The sequence below is a fragment of the Cololabis saira genome, chromosome 15 (genome assembly GCF_033807715.1).
Source record: "Cololabis saira isolate AMF1-May2022 chromosome 15, fColSai1.1, whole genome shotgun sequence".
NCBI lineage: Eukaryota > Metazoa > Chordata > Actinopteri > Beloniformes > Belonidae > Cololabis > Cololabis saira.
The window spans coordinates 4,706,939-4,727,196 of NC_084601.1; the positions used below are offsets into that span (position 1 = coordinate 4,706,939).

At 39.9% G+C, this 20,258-nt stretch overlaps 1 protein-coding gene across 1 annotated transcript in view; it reads left to right on the forward strand.

Annotated features, from left to right (window-relative positions):
• The window catches only part of cratb (carnitine O-acetyltransferase b), a 32,034-nt gene extending 14,028 nt beyond the window's left edge, over positions 1–18,006 (forward strand). The window contains exons 7-15 of the mRNA XM_061742173.1: positions 5,856–5,946; positions 7,711–7,798; positions 7,887–7,987; positions 10,636–10,755; positions 13,710–13,832; positions 14,575–14,710; positions 14,839–14,901; positions 15,213–15,350; positions 17,142–18,006. Coding sequence (XP_061598157.1) covers positions 5,856–5,946; positions 7,711–7,798; positions 7,887–7,987; positions 10,636–10,755; positions 13,710–13,832; positions 14,575–14,710; positions 14,839–14,901; positions 15,213–15,350; positions 17,142–17,345 — 1,064 coding nt within the window. The 3' untranslated portion in view covers positions 17,346–18,006. The remainder of the gene's footprint in view (positions 1–5,855; positions 5,947–7,710; positions 7,799–7,886; positions 7,988–10,635; positions 10,756–13,709; positions 13,833–14,574; positions 14,711–14,838; positions 14,902–15,212; positions 15,351–17,141) is intronic.
• The last annotated feature ends 2,252 nt before the right edge of the window (positions 18,007–20,258 follow it).

Consider the following 20,258-nt stretch of genomic DNA (forward strand, 5'->3'; position numbering starts at 1 on the left):
ATCGAAATGTCAAGATTAATGTTGAAGTACAATCTCGAGAAAAAAGTCGAAATGTCGAGGAAAAAAGTCAATTTTGAGGAAATAGTCAAAATTTCATGAAAAAAGTTGAAATGTCAACATTAATGTTGAAGTACAATCTCGAGAAAAAAGTCGAAATGTTGAGAAAAAAGTTGAAATGTCGAGGAAATAGTAAAAATTTAATGAAAAAAGTCGAAATGTCAAGAAAAAAGTCGAAATGTCACGGAAAAAGTCGAAATGTCAAGATTAATGTTGAAGTACAATCTCGAGAAAAAAGTCGAAATGTCGAGGAAAAAAGTCAATTTTGAGGAAATAGTCAAAATTTCATGAAAAAAGTTGAAATGTCAACATTAATGTTGAAGTACAATCTCGAGAAAAAAGTCGAAATGTTGAGAAAAAAGTTGAAATGTCGAGGAAATAGTAAAAATTTAATGAAAAAAGTCGAAATGTCAAGAAAAAAGTCGAAATGTCACGGAAAAAGTCGAAATGTCAAGATTAATGTTGAAGTACAATCTCGAGAAAAAAGTCGAAATGTCGAGGAAAAAAGTCAATTTTGAGGAAATAGTCAAAATTTCATGAAAAAAGTCAAAATGTTGAGAAAAACGTCGAAATGTCAAGATTAATGTTGAAGTACAATCAAGAAAAAAAGTCGAAATGTTGAGAAAAAAGTCGAAATGTCGAGGAAAAAGTCGAAATGTCAAGATTATAAGGGAAAGGAAAAGGGAAGAAAAAAAAGAAAAGAAAAAAATAAGAAAAAAGAAAAAAATAAGAAAGAAAAAAAAAGGTCAAACATTTTTTAAAAGCTCCAGGGAGCCACTGGGGCGGCGCTAAAGAGCCGCGGGTTGCCGACCCCTCGTTTAGATGTACTAGTTTAGTCCTGCTGTCCAGGTTTAAAAAGGCTACGTTTTGATTTCACTGCTTGGTTTCTGCAGTAAAGCTGACTTGAAAAACAACGTCATTGTAAAAACATACAGAGTGTACTTGTGGTTTTCTTTTCCAACATTTAAAACATTTTGGTTGTGTAAGAGCATCCCCATGTCCATGTGGACTGGCAGGTTATCTTAATGTTTTGATATTTCCAGCAGTGCAGCATGTAAGTGGAGGAGCGTCCCAGCCTTTGGATTGATGCAGTTCACTTGTGTTGAAGGTTTCAGTTTCCAGATCCAAATATATTTCTCAGCTCTGCGATAACAACCCGGAGCTGTGTGAGCGCGTTTGCCCGGGGATACGGTGTCACTTCTTCTAGCAGTTGTCCTGGTTTGAAATGAACACGTGAGCTGTGTTGCTCTTCCAGTTGGGGGAGATTTAATGTGAAACCTGATTCTGGGAGAGACTCGGAGGTCGTGATCATGATGTTCGGTGCGTTTATCAAGCGCGTGTTTCAGTGTTAGTTTCAGATACCGGGAAAGAAAAGAAAAAAGTCAAAACACGTTTAACATAAAGCCGAGAATGTTGCATAGTTGGAGCTATGCCATTTTATGTAGATATTGTGACTTAAACGTTAAATTCAGATTAATGACAATCAAATTAAATGTAGATTCGCTGACAAAAACATGACAAAACAAATTCAACACATAAGATATATTAAAGTTAAAGGGGACCTATTATGGCATCTAATACCTATTTTAAACAGGCCTTGGATGTCTTAAAAACAAGCTTTTGATTGTTTTTGCTAAATAAATTAGAAATTCAGCCTCTGATCCATGTCTTTATCTTCCCATTCTCTAACCTCATTATCTATGCAGGATTCTGAGTGGGCGGGGCTATGATAATGAGGCTCTGTGCTGATTGGCTGCCTGAAGGACGCAATACACCGCTATGAAAAAATGGCGGAAGGTCCGGCCGGTGGAGTTGCACCGTGTCATAACTGCATGCGATGCGAGCGTCAGCTACAAAATCAATTCCATCCATCCATTTGCTTTATTTTCAATTGGACTGTCCTAACTGGACGCAGCGACGCAGCGCGGCACGCCGTTTTGAGCTGAACATTTGTCGGACGCCCTGCTTCTATTATCTTCCTGTCTCTCGCATTGAAAGCCGGTTGAAAGCGCTGTAGGAAACAGTCATGATGAGGAACGGCTGATCCAGTTAGTTGAAATGAGAAGTTATCTCTATGATTCCTCCTCATTTCACTACAAAACCTCAATAAAGTGGCAGCTGCTGGAGGGAGATGGACAGAGAGACGATGTCACGCAGTGCTACGATAGTCGGACGCTCGCCAGCAGTTACACGGTTTTATAGTTGTGGGCGTGGTTTGCATTTTGGTTACGTAACGAAAAAGCACAGAATCTTATTGGCTCGTAGATTCACATCACACTGGACGGCTCATCCGGGCGGCTGTACAGACACTGCAGAATTTGGTTGCTTTCCTCCTTCTCTGAGTTGGCAGGCTGAGGGGAGACCACTTTATATATGTTAAAGCAAGAGAAAACCTGGTAGGGACAAAATTAACTATATATTGATCGCAATTCACAATAAAATTAACCTCAAGTTCAATTAAGGGCAAGTTATAGTCCAAGTCACTGTAATTCAGTTAATTTCATTGAAATCCATAAACAAACTTCATATAACGCATACTCATAAAAAAACAACACCGTACCGACAGATTGCAAAGTGCAGAGCAGCTTTTCAGACGTTCACTTCTGTGCAACCCCCCATCCTGATCAAGCACCAGGCAAACGCGGGGCAGGAAACGACCCTGATTAGCAGAGCTAAATGAAATCCCCAGGCAGAACCAGACCCGGGGACGGGGGGGGCGGGACCATCTGCCTCTGGTCGGGGGTCTGAGAGGACAGGGAAGTTGAACCAGCACACCCAGAGAGAGATTAGTGGGAGATCTGCCTATGAGACGCCACAGAAAGATAAGTGCAACAACAAAAAGACATTCAGAAAACGATAAGTGTCAAATCAATTTAGGAAAGTACGACGGAGTATTAGGGCCAAACTAAGACAAAAAAAAAAAGAAATTACGAGAATAAAGTCGTAAAATTACGAGAAAAAAATCGTAATATTACGAGAATAAAGTCGTAATATTAAATATATTATAAATATATAAATATAACTTCACAAGATGCTCAATATTCCTCATTTTAACACGGGGAGAAGATGCTCTTCCTGTTAGAGTTCTCATAAATTATGTTCTCATAATATTACGACTTTATTCTCGTAATATTACGACTTTATTCTCGAAATGTTACGACTTTATTCTCGTAATGTTACGACTTTTTTCTCGTAATGTTACGGCTTTATTCTCATTGTATTATGACTTTATTCTCGTAATTTCCATTTTTTTTTTATCTTAGTTTGGCCCTAATACGTCGTAGGAAAGAGCCAAGTTAGAAGAAGAATTTAAAATTCCATTCTGAATTTAACGGGAAGCCAAAATTCCCGTCAATCCTCAGCAGAACTCTCGCTCCAGCATTTTGGATCAGCTGGATCGTGTTTAGAATAATTTCAGGACCTCCTTTTTAAAATGAATCGCAACAAAACAATCCAATCTTGGAGTTACATGTACGAAGTAGGATTTGGGTTTCTTTGTATTACTGTGAGATTAGATTTTCCTCATTTTAACAATCACTGTGTTTCCAGCATCAATAACCCTTTTTAAACCCGAATATTAGCAATAACCCGGTTTTGCACGGCCATGTAAACACCAATAACCCCTTTTGAATAACCAGAATTTGCTCATATTCGGGTTTTTAAAAACCCCAATATGAGCCCTGGTTTACTCCTTTTAAAACCTGAATATTGGGTCATGTAAACGCCAAACAGAATTTCCCCATCAAACGGAACAGGAATTTGTTTTCTGCTCATGTTCTGTTCACAAGGAATCCTGGTCTTTTGAGTCCAGGAAGTTCTTATAAACACGGAGAAACCAAGACCAGGAGGAGACTAATCACTTCATAAATGTAATGAAGGATATGAACATTTCTGCATTTGTAGACGCTAGAAAGTACCGGGATAGAAGATTTACAAGAAGGTGAGAGAAAAGTTGCGTGAAGCAGCATTTGTTTTGAATTTGGATACAGGAAGAAGAAGCAGAAATGAGGGGAATTGCGTCATGACGTTCTCCGTGCGTCGCTGGTTTATCCAGATATCCTGAATGATTAATTACCATGTAAACGGAATATTCTGAATGTTTCAGTAACCGGAATATTAGCAATAACCTGAATTTTGCATGTAAACGTAGTCAATGTTACAAAGGTGAAAGAAGTAGTCCTGGAAACTTGTTGAACTCTGATTTTAAAGGACAAGTCCAGGTCAGAAGTAACCGGAGATTCCTCCCAGCAGCGCCAGATGAATAACTAATGCCAGCACTTGTGATTCTGCTAAATGACTGTAATGATTACAGTTTAGGGCATTAACCCAGCAACATCAAACATGGCAGAGTTTTAGTCTCCTATCATGTAAATGGTTGTAGCAGCGAGGTCCAGTCAGACAGAGCCTGTGGTGTCTCTGCCGTTTCCACAAGTCTCCACTGTAACGATTAGAAACTGAGCTTTCAGTGTCCATGAAGTGTTTTCAGAAGGCTTGAACGTGCCAAATGACTAAAAGCTTCATCATCTACATCAGGGGTCTTCAGCTAGATCAGGTCGGGGGCCACATCTGCAAAAACACTGTATGGAGAAGGCCGCACTGGAAAATTTGGGCGTTTTCAAAATGTATTTTGCACTCAAAGACCAAGAATTATGTACCGGTATATATAATACCTTTGTGCTCAGGAATGAGCAGGAGTTTATATCTGTCTAGTTTACATAATAATTATGTATTAATTGTCTCCAGATTTAGTCATTGTGAATGTTAAATATAATATTATAAGAAGAAATGTTATTTTAAATGCAAGTTCATTTTGAAACCATGCATTGTGCAAACTTAATGAAGTTATTATTGACCTACTTTTAATAAAACACGCCATAATGACAAAGCACCACTTTCCACCAAGATTTCCTTATTTGAATATTATATTAAGCATTGAGCACAAGCATTTCAGTCAATAGTAGCCAGTTTGATGTTATAAATAAGGAAAATATTAACCATAAGCTCCTATATTTATGACACATCTGTGCATTATATCAGCTAAACAAAACAATCGCATGAAATTATAGGAGGACTTGCAAAGTCCTCATTTAGAGATTCAAAATGTATAATGAATGTATAATGTGCCTTGTTTTTTTTGTAAATTCAATGAGGAAAATTAAAGGAGCTTGAGGCAGGATTTATGAAAAAAATTTGTATACGGTTTAAGTTTTCTAGTAATAATGTCAGATGAAGCGTTCCAAATCAAAAAGAATGAGTCCTCTAGTGTATCTCTCCGTTGCCTTGAACAGGCTGTGTGCTGCAAAATGTGCTGCAATTCGGGCCTAAATTTCCTGCGCTGTCCTGCAGATGTGACGTCACATGACGCTGCATGCACGTTCTCCCCGTTCTCCCGTGCCGGCTTCTCTGTTGGCTGCAGTACCCCCGACGGCCGTCGTGGTGGAGGGTGGCGCTAGAGAGTCTCATTTCTTAAAAGGAGCCTCAAGCTCCTTTTTTAAAAAAAAAAAAAAAAAAAACTCCCCCCCTTTTTTGAAATATGACCAGGGGCCACATAAAAGCTCCCGGCGGGGGGGCAAGTGGCCCGCGGGCCGCCAGTTGAATATCCCTGATCTAGATAGAAAGAAAAGACATGTAAAGGTGATTTCCAGATCTGTTTGAAACAAAAACTAATGTAGACATGCAGGTATGACAGATCGTCTTATTGGTCTGATTCAAAAGATCTGATTATTGTGATGTCTTTGTGTTGTTTTTATTCATTTTTTTTTTTTTACTCTTGATTAAAATCTCCTTTTTCTTTTCAGACAAGTTGAACCAGGAGTCGGTGCACCTGATTGAGACGGGGCTTTTCTCCGTGTGTCTGGATTCCCCGGTCATGAGGATATCAGATGAGAAGTATGTGCAAACACACACACATTGTCAGGCCGCTCTGTGTTTGCCAGATTTCTTGAGTAACCCTCTCAGTGCAGATATCATTGTGTGTATTGAATCTGTTAAAATTTGGCAACAGTTAACATTTGTCACTTCCTGGATTCCAACTGTTTTAGCTGTATCTCAATGTTGTGAAACACTTAAAGGAGACCTATTATGGCATCTAATACCTATTTTAAACAGGCCTTGAATGTCTGAAAAACAAGCTTTTGATTGTTTTTGCTAAATAAATTAGAAATTCAGCCTCTGAGCCATGTCTTTATCTTCCCATTCTCTAACCTCATTATCTATGCAGGATTCTGAGTGGGCAGGGAGGCTATGATTTAGATTTTTTTGATTTATTTTATTCAGCACAGTATAAAAAAACAGAACAAGTAACATACAAATGTAAAAGAGAGATTGGTAATGTGCTAGGCTGAGGCAAAAGCCCAAGGGGCTTATACGAGGCCTCTACCTGTAAAATACAGCAAAAGATTGTACAAAGATTTAAAATATGCAGAATACATGATTGCAGTCTAAAAACAAAAACAAAGCAAATAAACAGCAGCATGAATAGAATACGTGGTATCTACATGATTAAATAAAACAAACAAATCTAGAAATATCATTAGGTAATCTGATCAATTAAATGTGTCCTGAGCTTATGTTTAAAATTTTTGAATGAAGTAGAGGTAGACGAGATTGCTGTAGGTGTTCCATAACCGGGCTCCTGTATCTGATGGAGAACTGACACAAACCAGTACGGAACTTCGGGAGATTTAAATGATTAGCCTGTCTTGTATTAAAATGGTGCATATCACTGTTGAACTGAAAAAAAATCTTTACAGTGCAAAGAAAATGAAACTGGCAGGAACAATACTCTGAAAATAAAATGATAATGAGGCTCTGTGCTGATTGGCTGACTGAATGACGTGATACACCGCTACGAAAAAATGGTGGAAGCTCCGGCCGGCGGAGTTAGTTGTGGGCGTGGTTTCACGCATCGGAGGCCAATTGATGCGATCAATGCAAATTGCCTTTTGGTTACATAACGAAAGGGAGCAGAACACTGCAAAAACTCAAAATCTTAACAAGAATATTTGTCTTATTTCTAGATAGAATGTCTCATTTTTATTAAAAAAAAAATCTCATTACACTTAAAACAAGACAAACAAAACAACTCATCACTGGAAAAAACAACAATTTTCACCTGTTTCAAGTAGATTTTCACTTGAAATAAGTAGAAAAATCTGCCAGTGGAACAAGATATTTTTGCTTGTAATGAGAAGATAAATCTTGTTCCACTGGCAGATTTTTCTACTTATTTCAAGTGAAAATTTACTTGAAACAGGTGAAAATTGTCAAATAACAAATAATTTTTTTGGTAATGACTCCTGTTTTAAGTGTAATGAGATTTTTTTGACTAAAAAATGAGACATTTTAGCTAGAAATAAGACAAATATTCCTGGTAAGATTTTGAGTTTTTGCAGTGAATCTTATTGGCTCGTAGATCCACATCACACTGGATGGCTCATCCGGGCGGCTGTACAGACACTGCAGAATTTGGTTGCTTTCCTCCTTCTCTGTGCTGGCAGGCTGAGGGGAGACCACGTTATATATGTTAAAGCAAAAGAAAACCTGTTTTTCATAATAGGTCCCCTTTAAATGAGGAATCTTGTTTTGAAATGCTTAGTTTTTGTCTCTCTGTTATCGTCCAATGCACTTGTAACTTCCAGACTTGATTGGCAGGTATGCCAGCCGCAAGGCAGCGCAGGTTCTGCACGGGGGCGGGACGTTCTCCAACAGCGGCAACCGTTGGTTTGACAAGACGCTGCAGGTGCCAATAATCCCATGACAAAGTTTGACTGGATGCGTTGCTGCAGCGTGCACCACAGTCTGAATCTGGTCTGTGTTTCCTCCAACAGTTCGTGGTGGGCGAGGACGGCTCCTGGGGTCTGGTGTACGAGCAGGCCACGGCCGAGGGCCCGCCCATAGCAAACCTGCTGCATCACATCCTGGAGTACTGGTGAGATCAGGCGGCAATGATCATCCCACTAGTCCACCGTACATGCATCCATACAGAAAAGCAGGGTGCGATTTGTGAAAAAACCAGAGGGGGGGATAATTTTGAGAAATATTTTTATTCCGAAAAATTACCACACAACAGCGGGCCAACAGTATATGCTATATGAAAACTTGTTTCTTGTGTAAACCTAACACTTAAGCCACATAACGTAGGCAGTAGGCCTATTTTGAACATAAACTGAACCACTGCATTTGCAGAAATATTTTCTCCTAATATTGTTTTTAAATGTGCCAAATAAAAATAAATAAACAAAATTAATCCTCAGCCGGGGAGATGCTGCTGTCCTCCATCCGATCAGCAATGTCAGATCTGGTTTCATCTTCTGTCGCATTTTTTCTCGGGATTTTTTGGTTGTGATCCTGTAAAATATGAGGATATGCTGCTCTGGATTCTTTTAATTTTTTAATTAATTTGACTGACTGTATCTTTTATTTTGGCGGGCCGGAAGTCGGACTTTTGGAATGCAAGAAAAACCGGTTGGTTTTCAAAATAAAACTGCTTTCTGTGGGCGCGACTCGTTCCCGGTATCAAAATCACAGCACAAGCAGAATGAACACGGACTCTGTGTATTTTGGTTTGTTATTACTTCTTAATAATTACGACGTAATGGTGAAAATACTTTGGATGGGGGGGATACATTTTGTCCCCACCGAGGACAAAAATAATTCAGCAGAGGGTAGGAAGTGTAAACCAGAGGGGGGGGAAATCCCCAACATCCCCACCGGCAAATCGCACCCTGCATAAAAGCATCATCAAATAGTCAAACATCAAAATGTGCTATTGTGTATTTAAGATAGGGGTGTAACAATATATCGTGCCACGAAATTTCGCGATACAAAAACGTCACGATACGTGTCGTGGAGGTGACAAACTGTATCGCGATATTAGGTTATTAATATTAATCTATTGTGTTGACTAGTAACGACCGCACCTCAACCCGCGGACCAAAATCTTCCTCCACTCAGAAGAAACTAGTACCGTTTTGGTCCCGATCACGGGACTCTTGCAGGGTTTTGAGCTCTGAACTTTTACTTATGTAAGTCTGGTGTAGAGTTAAGCCTTACCTTATTAAATTAAACCTTTTTGGGGTGGTGAGTAGGATAAACACGGGTCAACTTCTGCTGAGTTCCAGTGTACTTTACTGTCCCTCAACAGTGTTGGATTTTAGAACATCAACACAGCAGCTAGTGCCGTACTGTGGCGTATCACTCCGCCCAATCTAAAACACACTAATCACTACAGATAAACTGACTAGTGTCATTATAGTCCCTGATTTACATCACAATATAAAGAATAGATTTATAAAATAATCAACCCTGAATTACCAAAATAACCTTCTTAACAAAAATAAATCTCTTACACTTATAAGGTGAGCATGAATCAATCTTTTTATGATGTAAAATTTTATGTATTTACTCACTCACTCACTCACTCACTCATCTTCTCCCGCTTTTCCGTTACCGGGTCGCGGGGGCAGCAGCCTCAGCAGGGATGCCCAGACTTCCCTCACCCCAGACACCTCCTCCAGCTCTTCCGGGGGGAGTCCGAGGCGTTCCCAGGCCAGCCGAGAGACATAGTCTCTCCAGCGTGTCCTGGGTCTTCCCCGGGGTCTCCTCCCGGTGGGACATGCCTGGAACACCTCCCTAGGGAGGCGTCCAGGAGGCATCCGGTACAGATGCCCAAGCCACCTCAGCTGACTCCTCTCAATGTGGAGGAGTAGCGGCTCGACTCCGAGCTCCTCCCGGGTGACCGAACTCCTCACCCTATCTCTAAGGGAGCGTCCAGCCACCCTGCGGAGGAAACTCATCTCGGCCGCTTGTATCCGCGATCTTGTCCTTTCGGTCACTACCCAAAGTTCATGACCATAGGTGAGGGTAGGGGCGTAGATTGACCGGTAAATCGAGAGCTTCGCCTTTCGACTCAGCTCCCTCTTTACCACGACGGTCCAGTACATCGACCGCATTACTGCGGACGCTGCACCGATCCGCCTGTCAATCTCTCATACAATCTATGTATTTATTTACTTTTATTTATTTATTTAATTTTAGTTGTTACATTTCTGGAAAAGAAAAAAGTCAAATCATACATGAGAGAAACTATTCAGTTTGTGGCTAAATATTTGTACTTGTATGAAACTGAAGATCATAATGCAAACCTGACATCTACTTTTAGTTCAGTTTGTGGAAAATGGTTGGCCTGGCTTTCTCTTTAAAACTTAAACAGTTATAAAGCATTACAAACTGTAACAATAGGGCAAACGCACAGTATTGTTTTGTATTTTGTGTGTTTCAAATAAAAGACCATTTTTTCCAGTCATATGTTCCTCATTCAAGGTTGTTAAAAAAAATACTGCTATCGTATCGTTATCGTGACCTCAATATCGTGTACCGTATCGTGAGATTAGTGTATCGTTACACCCTTATTACTGGGTGACAGCACGTTTACGTTGTACCAGGGTGAAGGATGGATCCCAACATAAGAAACGTATTGCATATTTAGAACCTGAAACACGTTAAAAATGGGATAATGGACCATTTATTTTTCAATTTCAATGTATGATTCCGTTTCTCTTCTTGTTCTTTCTGAAGTGAGAAGCCCGACCCGAAGCGAGCGCCCCTGGTCCCCCTGCCGATGCCGAAGAAGCTCTACTTCCACATCGACCGAGAGATCAAGTGGGACATCGAGCAGGCCAAGCAGAACCTGGACATGTAAGCCCCGCCTAGGGCTGGGGATCCATTCAAATGTCAAGAATCGATCCGATTCTTAAGATTCAGAATCGATTATCACCATTTGATCCGATTCGATATTGATTTGGGTTAGTGTTGCCTGGATTATATGACTGTAAAATAACTATTGAAATAATAATTTCACAATAATTATTGTGAAATAACTAAGAAATAAATAACTCAAATAGGCCTTTCAATATCCATTTAAAGTGCAAAAAAAGAAAGAAATTGCAACAGCTCAAGCAGTAAACAGATTATTTTAGCTTGTCTGATTTATTCTGTCACCAGACACACAGCTTGCCATGAAGCACCCGGCATTTTTCAGGTATTTCATGACAAACCGTGTCCGATAACAGAGAAACCAAACAAGCTATAGTCAATATAGATAATATGAACTTCATTGAACTAATATAACATTTAGAAATTTAAGCTGAAATGTCCAGCATTTTCTCTAAAGAATAGTTCATTTAGTTCAGGAGTTTTCAAAACTACTGGGACTACTGGGATTAAAGTTCACCAGACAAAAATGTAATGATGAGGGGAAAAAAAAAAAAAAAAGAATTCTTTTTTTAATCAAAAAAAAAATCGATTTTTAGACATACAAATCGATTTTTAGGAATTAATATGAGAATCGATTTAGAATCAGAAAATCGATTTTTTTCAACACAGGCTTAGCCCCGCCGACTCCTGTGGAGCCAGCGAGCCGACCCCGCTCTGCTGCAGCTGGATGTTTGCTTTGGTTTTGAAATGTAAAGGAATCGTTCTGAGCTGAAACCACAGGAGTGTAAACACGTCTGTCTTCTCTGTGTTTACTGTAGCCTTGAAGGGGGAAAAAAAGTGTTCTGTGTATTTAGTAAGGTCCTTCATGACCATAAAGTAAACACCAAGCCTTCATACTGTGCTGTCTGACTCCAGAGCAGTCGTTTATCTTTCAGCTTCCCTCATTTGAGTCAGGGATACGGTCCGTTGTTCTGAACAGGGAACAGGACAGAAGTTCCACCCGTAACCCAAATAAAGTTGTGGTGAGTCATCGTAGGTCAGTAGCAGGAGTTTAGGAAATACTTACTTAATTACATCAAATACATCAAAACACAACAATAAAAAACACTTTTCTGAACTTATCAATATGACTCTGTCCTTCACAGGATAAGTAACATGGATCACTGCAAAAACTCACAATCTTAACAAGAATATTTGTCTTATTTCTAGTTAAAATGTCTAATTTTAGTAAAAAAAAAATCTCATTACACTTAAAACAAGACTCATCACTGGAAAAAACAACAATTTTCACCTGTTTCAAGTAGATTTTCACTTGAAATAAGTAGAAAAATCTGCCATTGGAACAAATTTTTTTGCTTGTAATAAGAAGATAAATCTTGTCCCACTGGCAGATTTTCCTACTTATTTCAAGTGAAAATTTACTTGAAACAGGTGAAAATTGTCAAATAAATTATTTTTCTGGTGTTATTTTTCTGGTGATGACTCTAAATGTAGAAATAGCAGTAAAAACACATTCATTGATGAAATGACATAAGGGATGGAAAGGAGGGATGGCAGTTTTACAGGGGGGATGATTTGGACCGTTTTTATTTCATCCCCCCTCATCCCCCCTCAACTCGAGTACTGGTTATGACTAGCATAAAATCAGTGGTGTAAAGTAACGAAGTACTAGTACTTCGTTATTGTACTTAAGTAAGATTTTTGAGAATTTGTACTTTTATTGATACTTTCATTTTTCTGTACTTTTACTTTTACTTCGTTACATTTTCAAGGAAATAATCGTACTTTTAATCCGCTACATTTAAAATTGGACACGTCGTTACTCGCTACAAATTAAAGAACAGCACAGCGGGGGCTGATTTATGGTTCCGCGTTACACCGGCGCAGAGCTACGGCGTAGGGTACGCGGCGACGCTCACCCTACGCCGTAGCCTACGGCGTAAGGTGTGCGTCGATTTAACGCGGACCATGAGGCGGACGGGAAGGAAGGGGGGCGCGTGAATATACCGAGAAGGAGCCGCAGCTCCCGGGAGAGTTCATAGGAGAGTTGCGCCGCAGAGGCGGGCCGGAAGGCCGGAGGAACCGCCGTCGCGTCGAGTACCGATGAGGACTGAAGCCTGAATTATGGTTCCGCGTTAAATCGACGCAGAGCCTCGCCGTAGGGTACGGGCCCTGCGTGGGTGTAACGCGGAACCATAAATCATCCTTGAGCGGCAGCCGACGCGTGTCCATGCGCACCATTCTTTGATTCCACCCCTTCTAAGCTGGTTTTGGCATTTAAAAGTTCAAAAGTCTCATCCTTTATCAGCTGGGGTTGCTTAATGTTGTCACTGCATACTACAGGCTGGGGGTGGACCTGTCAGCGGGGCCAATGGGGTACAGCAGCAGTGATGAGCAAAGGGAGAAATTAAAATGGGGTAATGGAAACAAACGCTAAAGGGGTCAGAATAATATCACCATTATTTAGAGTTGTAAGCAAATTCTTGGATTCTTCATTTCTTTGCAATCCTTTTGAAAATAATTTTGTACTTTGTACTTTTTACTTTTGTACTTTTTACTTTTGTACTTAAGTACATTTTACACCATGTACTTTTGGTACTTTATTATATTTAAGTTGAGGTACTTTTATACTTTTACTTAAGTAATGTTCTTAATGGGTACTTTTTACTTTTACTTAAGTAATTTTCAAGCAGAAAATTTTTACTTTTACTTAAGTACAATATTTTTGTACTTTTTCCACCTCTGCATAAAATGAATGGCAAAACCATCGTTCAGGTCCATATTTAGGTATCAACCAGAGAAATCACTAAAAGGTCCAAAAAGACTAAGATAGCAATAGGTTGATGACTTAAAATCATTATCATCGAATCGATTTAAAAGCTTTGTACAAGCTCCTATGATTATAATAGGCTGATGTTTTGACATTTTCTTTTCAGATTGATCAATGACCTCGACGTCAACGTGTTCAACTTCAAAAAGTTCGGCAAAGAGCTTCCCAAGCAGCACCACATGAGTCCAAACTCCTTCATCCAGGTGGCTCTGCAGCTCGCCTACTACAGGTACAACCAAATCTGTCAACTTTGTGATTATCAGCATTGATGAGGTTTAATCTGAACAGAAACACTCGCTGTTGTTTCTTTGTGAGGTATTAGGAGCAGTAGCACAATTAGGATGCTCTTCAGCAATGTCTTCCATCTGGTCCAGATGATAAACTGTATAATTATCAGAGGTGGTAGAGGAGCCAAAAATTGTACTCAAGTAAAAGTACTGTTACTTCAGAATAATATGACTCAAGTAGAAGTAAAAAGTAGTCATCCAAATAATTACTTGAGTAAAAGTAAAAAAGTACTTGGTGAAAAAACTACTCAAGTACTGAGTAACTGTTTATTTTTTTAACACAACCATTCAAACAGACAAAAGTACAAAATAATCATCTTCAGGCAAATTAAATCAATAAAATAAATTAAAATTGGTAAAAAAAAATTGCTTAAATTGAAATAAGCTTAAAGTAAATTCAAGTACTTTAATAAATAATAAAATAAATACAATAATAACAGAATAAAAAAAATGTATTAAGCACAATGAGAACAAAATTTCAAGCCTTTGTACTTTTCTTTTTTGACAAAAGTACAAAATAATCATCTTCAGGCAAATTAAATCAATAAAATAATAAAATTAATTAAAATTGATAAAAATAAAAAATGACTTAAATTAAAATAATCTTAAAGTAAATCCAAGTACTTGGATTTACTTGGTGTGTTTGGAATAAAACTAAATGTTTTTTATGTTTTGTTTCTGCAGAGTTCATGATGAGGTGGTTCCCTCCTGTGATATCGCCTCTCAGAGGATGTTTCGAGGAGGAAGGACGGAGTTTATCCGCTCGCCTACGAATCAGACGCTGAAATTCATTCAGGCCTTTGCTGATTCATCCGTGTCGGTGAGAAATGCAAACGATGTCGACAGGAAACTCTTGCAATTTTGGCTTATTTTAGTTTTTAGATGTGCCATGTTTTTGTAGGTTGGAATTGCATGTCTTTTATCCATTTAAATTTTTTCGTACTGCAGAGAGAAGCAAAGCTGGAACTGTTCAGAGAAGCCGTGGATGCCTATACCGCTCTGACCGCACAGGTAAACGTCTGAATAGACTGATCCTCCTAGCTGTTTTTTACGGTGGCCGACAAGGGCCAAACGCACTGCAACGGCCTAATGCGTCTCAGTTAAGGAAAACGGCTTCAAGTACAGAAACGATTCAAATTCACAAACCACCACATTCCTCTTTTTGTACCTCGTTTTGAGTTTGTGAATTTGAATGGTTTCTGTACTTGAAGCCGTTTTCCTTAACTGAGACGGATTAGGCCGTTGCAGTGTGTTTGGCCCTCGTCGGCCACCGTAGTTTTTACGTGATAAATACTCTTTTCGTCTCTTCTTCTGCTGCTCAGGCGCTTAAAGGACACGGCATCGACCGCCACCTGCTGGGGCTCAAGATACAGGCCATCGAGAAGGGACTAAGCATTCCCAAGATGTTCATGGACACGGCTTACGGCCTGGCGACGCACTGGAAGCTGCGGACGGGACAGGTGCGTTTTCATTCGTCAGGAACAAATGAATGTTAGAAAGAAACTGGAGCTGGCAGGAGTTTCCCCTCTTGTTCGGTCATATGATGGTCTTTCAGTGCAGTTTGTGTTTATTCCTACTAACTGACTCATTCTGGGGATTTCAAGGTGTGTGTGTGTGTGGTACAATGTTTGTGACAGCATGTGGTTTTTATGACTAGCTGGAATATCCCTGTTTATTATAAGTCACATTTTGTGTAAAAACTCTTGAGTGTAAAGGCCAATCCCAATGTTCACCCTACTTTCTACCACTGGCCCTAAAAATGAAGCCACAGGCGTAGGGCCCTTGTAATGTTCTCTAGGGATTGGGACACCACTTGCTCCGTCACTGCGTGGTTTACGTTCGGGTACGTAAGCGACTGCGTAGTTACGTTTGCACAAACATCACACCATATCAGGAAGCCCAGAGCTAAAAGCTGTTTTAATTTCAGCTGTAGCGCTGTTAATATGCCACTTTATTAAGTTTTAATATTTTTTCAGACGTAAAAGTAACCGTTAAGATCCCCAACCTGGGCTCAGTTTATCCAAATAACGCCTGTTAAGAAATTTGCTCCGATGTTTTTGGGGATGAGAAGAGCCGCCGCGTCAGGAGCTGATTTATGGTTCCACGTTAAATCGCTGCGTAACTTACGGCGTAGGGTCTGCGTTGGTGTAACGCAGAACCATAAATCAGCCTTGATTCTGGCGAGATCTGAAGATACAACGCAACAACGAGCAAGCGAGTGATTATGTACATTCACTGAGTGAATATTATAAAAGTAAAATATATATTTCTCGCTAGAAATGTAATCAAAACGCATTTTTATGCCCAAACTAACTCAAAATATTGATTTTATTCACTAAAAATTAGAAATTTCCGGCATATTTTTTTGTTTTTGATTCAGACTGCAAATGATGACGTAAAGCATTCTGGGAAATTTTCTCTAGCCCTCGGTCAGCTAGTCAGTATCTGAAATCCCTCACTATGAAGGGTTAGATTGATACACACTAGCCCTCGTTATGTCCACTAGCCCTAGATGAAAAGAGGAATTGGGACACCACTACCCTCACAGGAACGCGCAAAAATTAGGGTTAGGACTGAAAAGTAGGACTAGGGGGGGATTGGGACTGACCCTAAACCTACTGTGTCGTAGTTGAGCAGAAGGAAATGTGACCAGAATAGGTGAAGAAATAATCTAAAGCCTGATTTTTGAAAGGTTTTTATACAGCAGGCACAAACATGGTGGAGAAGGAGCACTGGAGTTTGTCTGCTGTCATTAAAGGTGGAAGATCTAAAACGAAAACTGCAACTTGACAGCTTTTCAACTGATTATTTGTTTAATCTGTATCAAAAAGGAAAATGTGACTCCAGTCTTGTTCTTACACGTCAGGTTGTGTATTTAGTAGGAATGGGTGATATTTTACCGTTCACGATATACCGTCAAAAAAATTCCCTGCGGTAAAAATGTGTCATCTCGCGGTAAAAATGATAAATTCCCCATATTATTATATATAACAGCTGCTGCTGAGGTCTCCACCAGAGTGGTGTAATAATTGGTGTAGTTTAGTAGTATTTAGTATTCTTTTAGAGCAGTGTTTTGGCTCCAGAGACTGAATGTGGTGATAGATTTATAGTTACAAAGGTGGAGTTGAATTGGTATTTTTTTTATCGTCATTTTTATCGTTATCGGGATAAATGCCAGAAATTATCGTGATACATTTTTTAGTCCATACCGCCCATCCCTAGTATTTAACTTTAATTTCTCTTCCCTTCAGGTGCCTGCCAACACTGACAGCGTGATGTCTTTTGGGCCGCTCGTCCCCGATGGCTATGCCGTTTGTTACAACCCCCAGGCGGACCACGTCCACTTCTCCATCACCGCCTTCAACTGCTGCGAGGAGACGAACGCAGAGACGTTGGCTCTCACCCTGAAGGACACGCTGTGTGAGCTGCAGGAGCTGCTGCAGCCCGGCCCGTAGAGAGATCAACCCGCTCTGCACAGCAAAGAACAAGACAGTCTCTCATAGGATTCCTGTTCAAATCACATAAGAGTCCTGTTACTGTCATGTATACCTTATGGTACACTTCATTGTACTTTTTGATTCTGAGAGAGCCTGAAGACTAAACCCAATACTCAAATGTGCTTTTGATACTTTTTTAAGAAGCTTTCCTGCATGATGAAGTTGCCTGAAAGCTGCTCTGGTGGAAATGACACTCCAGCAAGCCAAAGTTTGAACTCACAGCACCTCAGTAATCCTCCACGGAGAATAAACGATTGATATTTCACTTTGCAAACAGAGCTCATTCTCACATTTTTTGAATTTTTTGATTTTTGTAGATTCACACAGGTGTTTTGAAAAGGACCAAAGGAAATTAAGAAGGTTATTAAGGGTGATGGCACAAAGAAATATCAGGCATTTTTGCCTCCTGAGCTCAAAGCAGGTAATATTTGAAGTGTGAAGATGTTTGGCTTCTCAGAGCTGCATGTAGTCTTCTTTCAACCTGCAGGACCGGTTAATAAAACGTGTGATCGCATGAGTCCTCTGAGTGCTATGTGTTGATGGAAGTGTGTGTTTTCTACCGATGGCACTTTTTTTTTTCTCAGGCATTTTTGCAAATAAGTGTGAATGACTTGTTGGTTTTGCAGTAAAAGATTCTGCAGCCGTCTTGGTTATTTTTGAAGAGTTTTGCATTTCTGTATTAGTCATCACAAAAAGCCCACCAAGTTGGTACTTTCTGTACCGGTGGAAATGGGTGTGAAAAGCGCCATTTGGCCAGAGAATGTTCCTGAGGTTAGTGGGTAGTAGGTACTGCCCATCGGGCTACAAGTGCCGGTGTTAAGGACGGGAGTTGGGACTGGGCCAGATGCTGCATCCAGTTGTACTGGAAACTCTGGTAAAGATGACATCCACCGTGTAAAAGTGCAAAATAACAGCCACAGAAGTTGGGATTTTAGCTCAGAAACTCAGGGGAGATCCAGGGCACGGTGGAGCAGCTGGTAGTGCAGCCGTCTCTCAGCAAGAAGGTCCTGGGTTTGATTCCTGCCGGGGACGCTGTGGGTGCTGAAGTGCGTGTTAGTTCCCCCATGACTTCAGCTCCACACCTTGGGTGGGGTTGGCGAAAGGATCTTCTGTGTGGAGTTTGCATGTTCTCCTCGTGTTCCCTTGGGTAGCTAATGTGAGCTACCCTCACAAAAACATGCAGCAGTCCTGGGCTCTACTGCCCCCTCTGGCCAACCGGGGGACAGATGGGGTGGGGAGGATCTGGACGGAATAACGTGATCCTTCCACGCGCTACGTCCGGCCAGAGAAGCCCCACCCTGTCTGGTGAAAAGAAGCTGCTGCTCACTCCTCAGGTTCAGGAGGAGACCTGAGCTCAGTGCAGGAAATCCCGGGGTTGGTAGAGGGAGAAATGCCCAGGACTGTAGCTTAGGTAGGAGCACTGGGTGATAAAATGGGGGGAAAAAACCGGGATAAAAATATTTAAGAAAAAAAAAAAGAAACTCAGGGATTGAGATCACGACAACATTGTGTTTACATGTTCAAATGCTGTTTAAAGCTGTAAATCAGTTGAAAAAGCATTGACTGAAATCACAACAAGGCTTTTATTATTTGGAACCATGAGCATCCACATATTCAATCAATTACTTTATTTGTCCCCAAGGGGGCGATTAGTTTTGCGACAGGAGAAGCACACAATGGTAAATATACATAAAATATACATAATAAATTACAATAAGTTACACATCATAGTATAGACCTAAGCTATAGTTAAGAGGGAAGGCTTTTTCACCCACTACCTTTTCCTTCCGGCATTTAAAAGAACAATAGTGGAGGAAACAAAGGAGTGTTTGTATCTGTTTGTCTTTGCTAAAGGGAGTGTAAGCAGTAACTGATGGTAGAAACTGAAACTGTTTATTAAGGGATGAGAGAATCAGACAATATGGAGTTCTTGATCAGCTGTTTGTTATAAAGTTCTTGTAAAGTTTGTTGAGCCGACCCAATGATTTTACAGCTTAGACTGACAACCTTATTGAGCATTTATTTGCTTTATTTGCTTTCCACAAAAGGTGTGTCTCCTCTGTATTGGCACTGTGGTATTAATATAAGCTTCTGCTCTGCAAAGGCAGGACAGTTACTTTACTGCAGGAGTCCATTCTTCAGTCGACTCCTGACTTGTACTTAAAATGTACTGAAATATTCTCAAATTGTAATTCTTTTCCTGCTTTAGTTGATTCTGAGTTCTATTTATAGTTTTTTTTCTGCTATTTTTACACAGCCCGCTACCATTTACCATAACAGAGACGGCTTTTCAGCGTCTGACATCGAAAGAAATTGGAAAATAAACGGTTGTGATGAAATGAATAAACTGAAGCTTCAAATCAAATTTTCTCATTTAACTGATTATCCAATTTAACGGAGCGTGTCATCGAGTTAAGATCAGGACTCTGCTGTTTCCATTGCGAACCACTTCAACCTACTGCTGGTTTTATGTAAATGCCTAGTCTTCTGCACTTTTGTGGCACCTCTTTTTAAACATTGTACAATGTGTTTCTCATCCATGAAAGTCACACAAACACTGAGTGCTGCGTATTATAAATGCCATATACAGGACTGTCTCAGAAAATTAGAATATTGTGATAGTCCTTTATTTTCTGTAATGCAAAAACGTCATACATTCTGGATTCATTACAAATCAACTGAAATATTGCAAGCCTTTTATTATTTTAATATTGCTGATCATGGCTTACAGTTTAAGAAAACTCAAATATCCTATCTCAAAAAATGTGAATATTCTGGGAATCTTAATCTTAAACTGTAAACCATAATCAGCAATATTAAAATAATAAAAGGCTTGCAATATTTCAGTTGATTTGTAATGAATCCAGAATG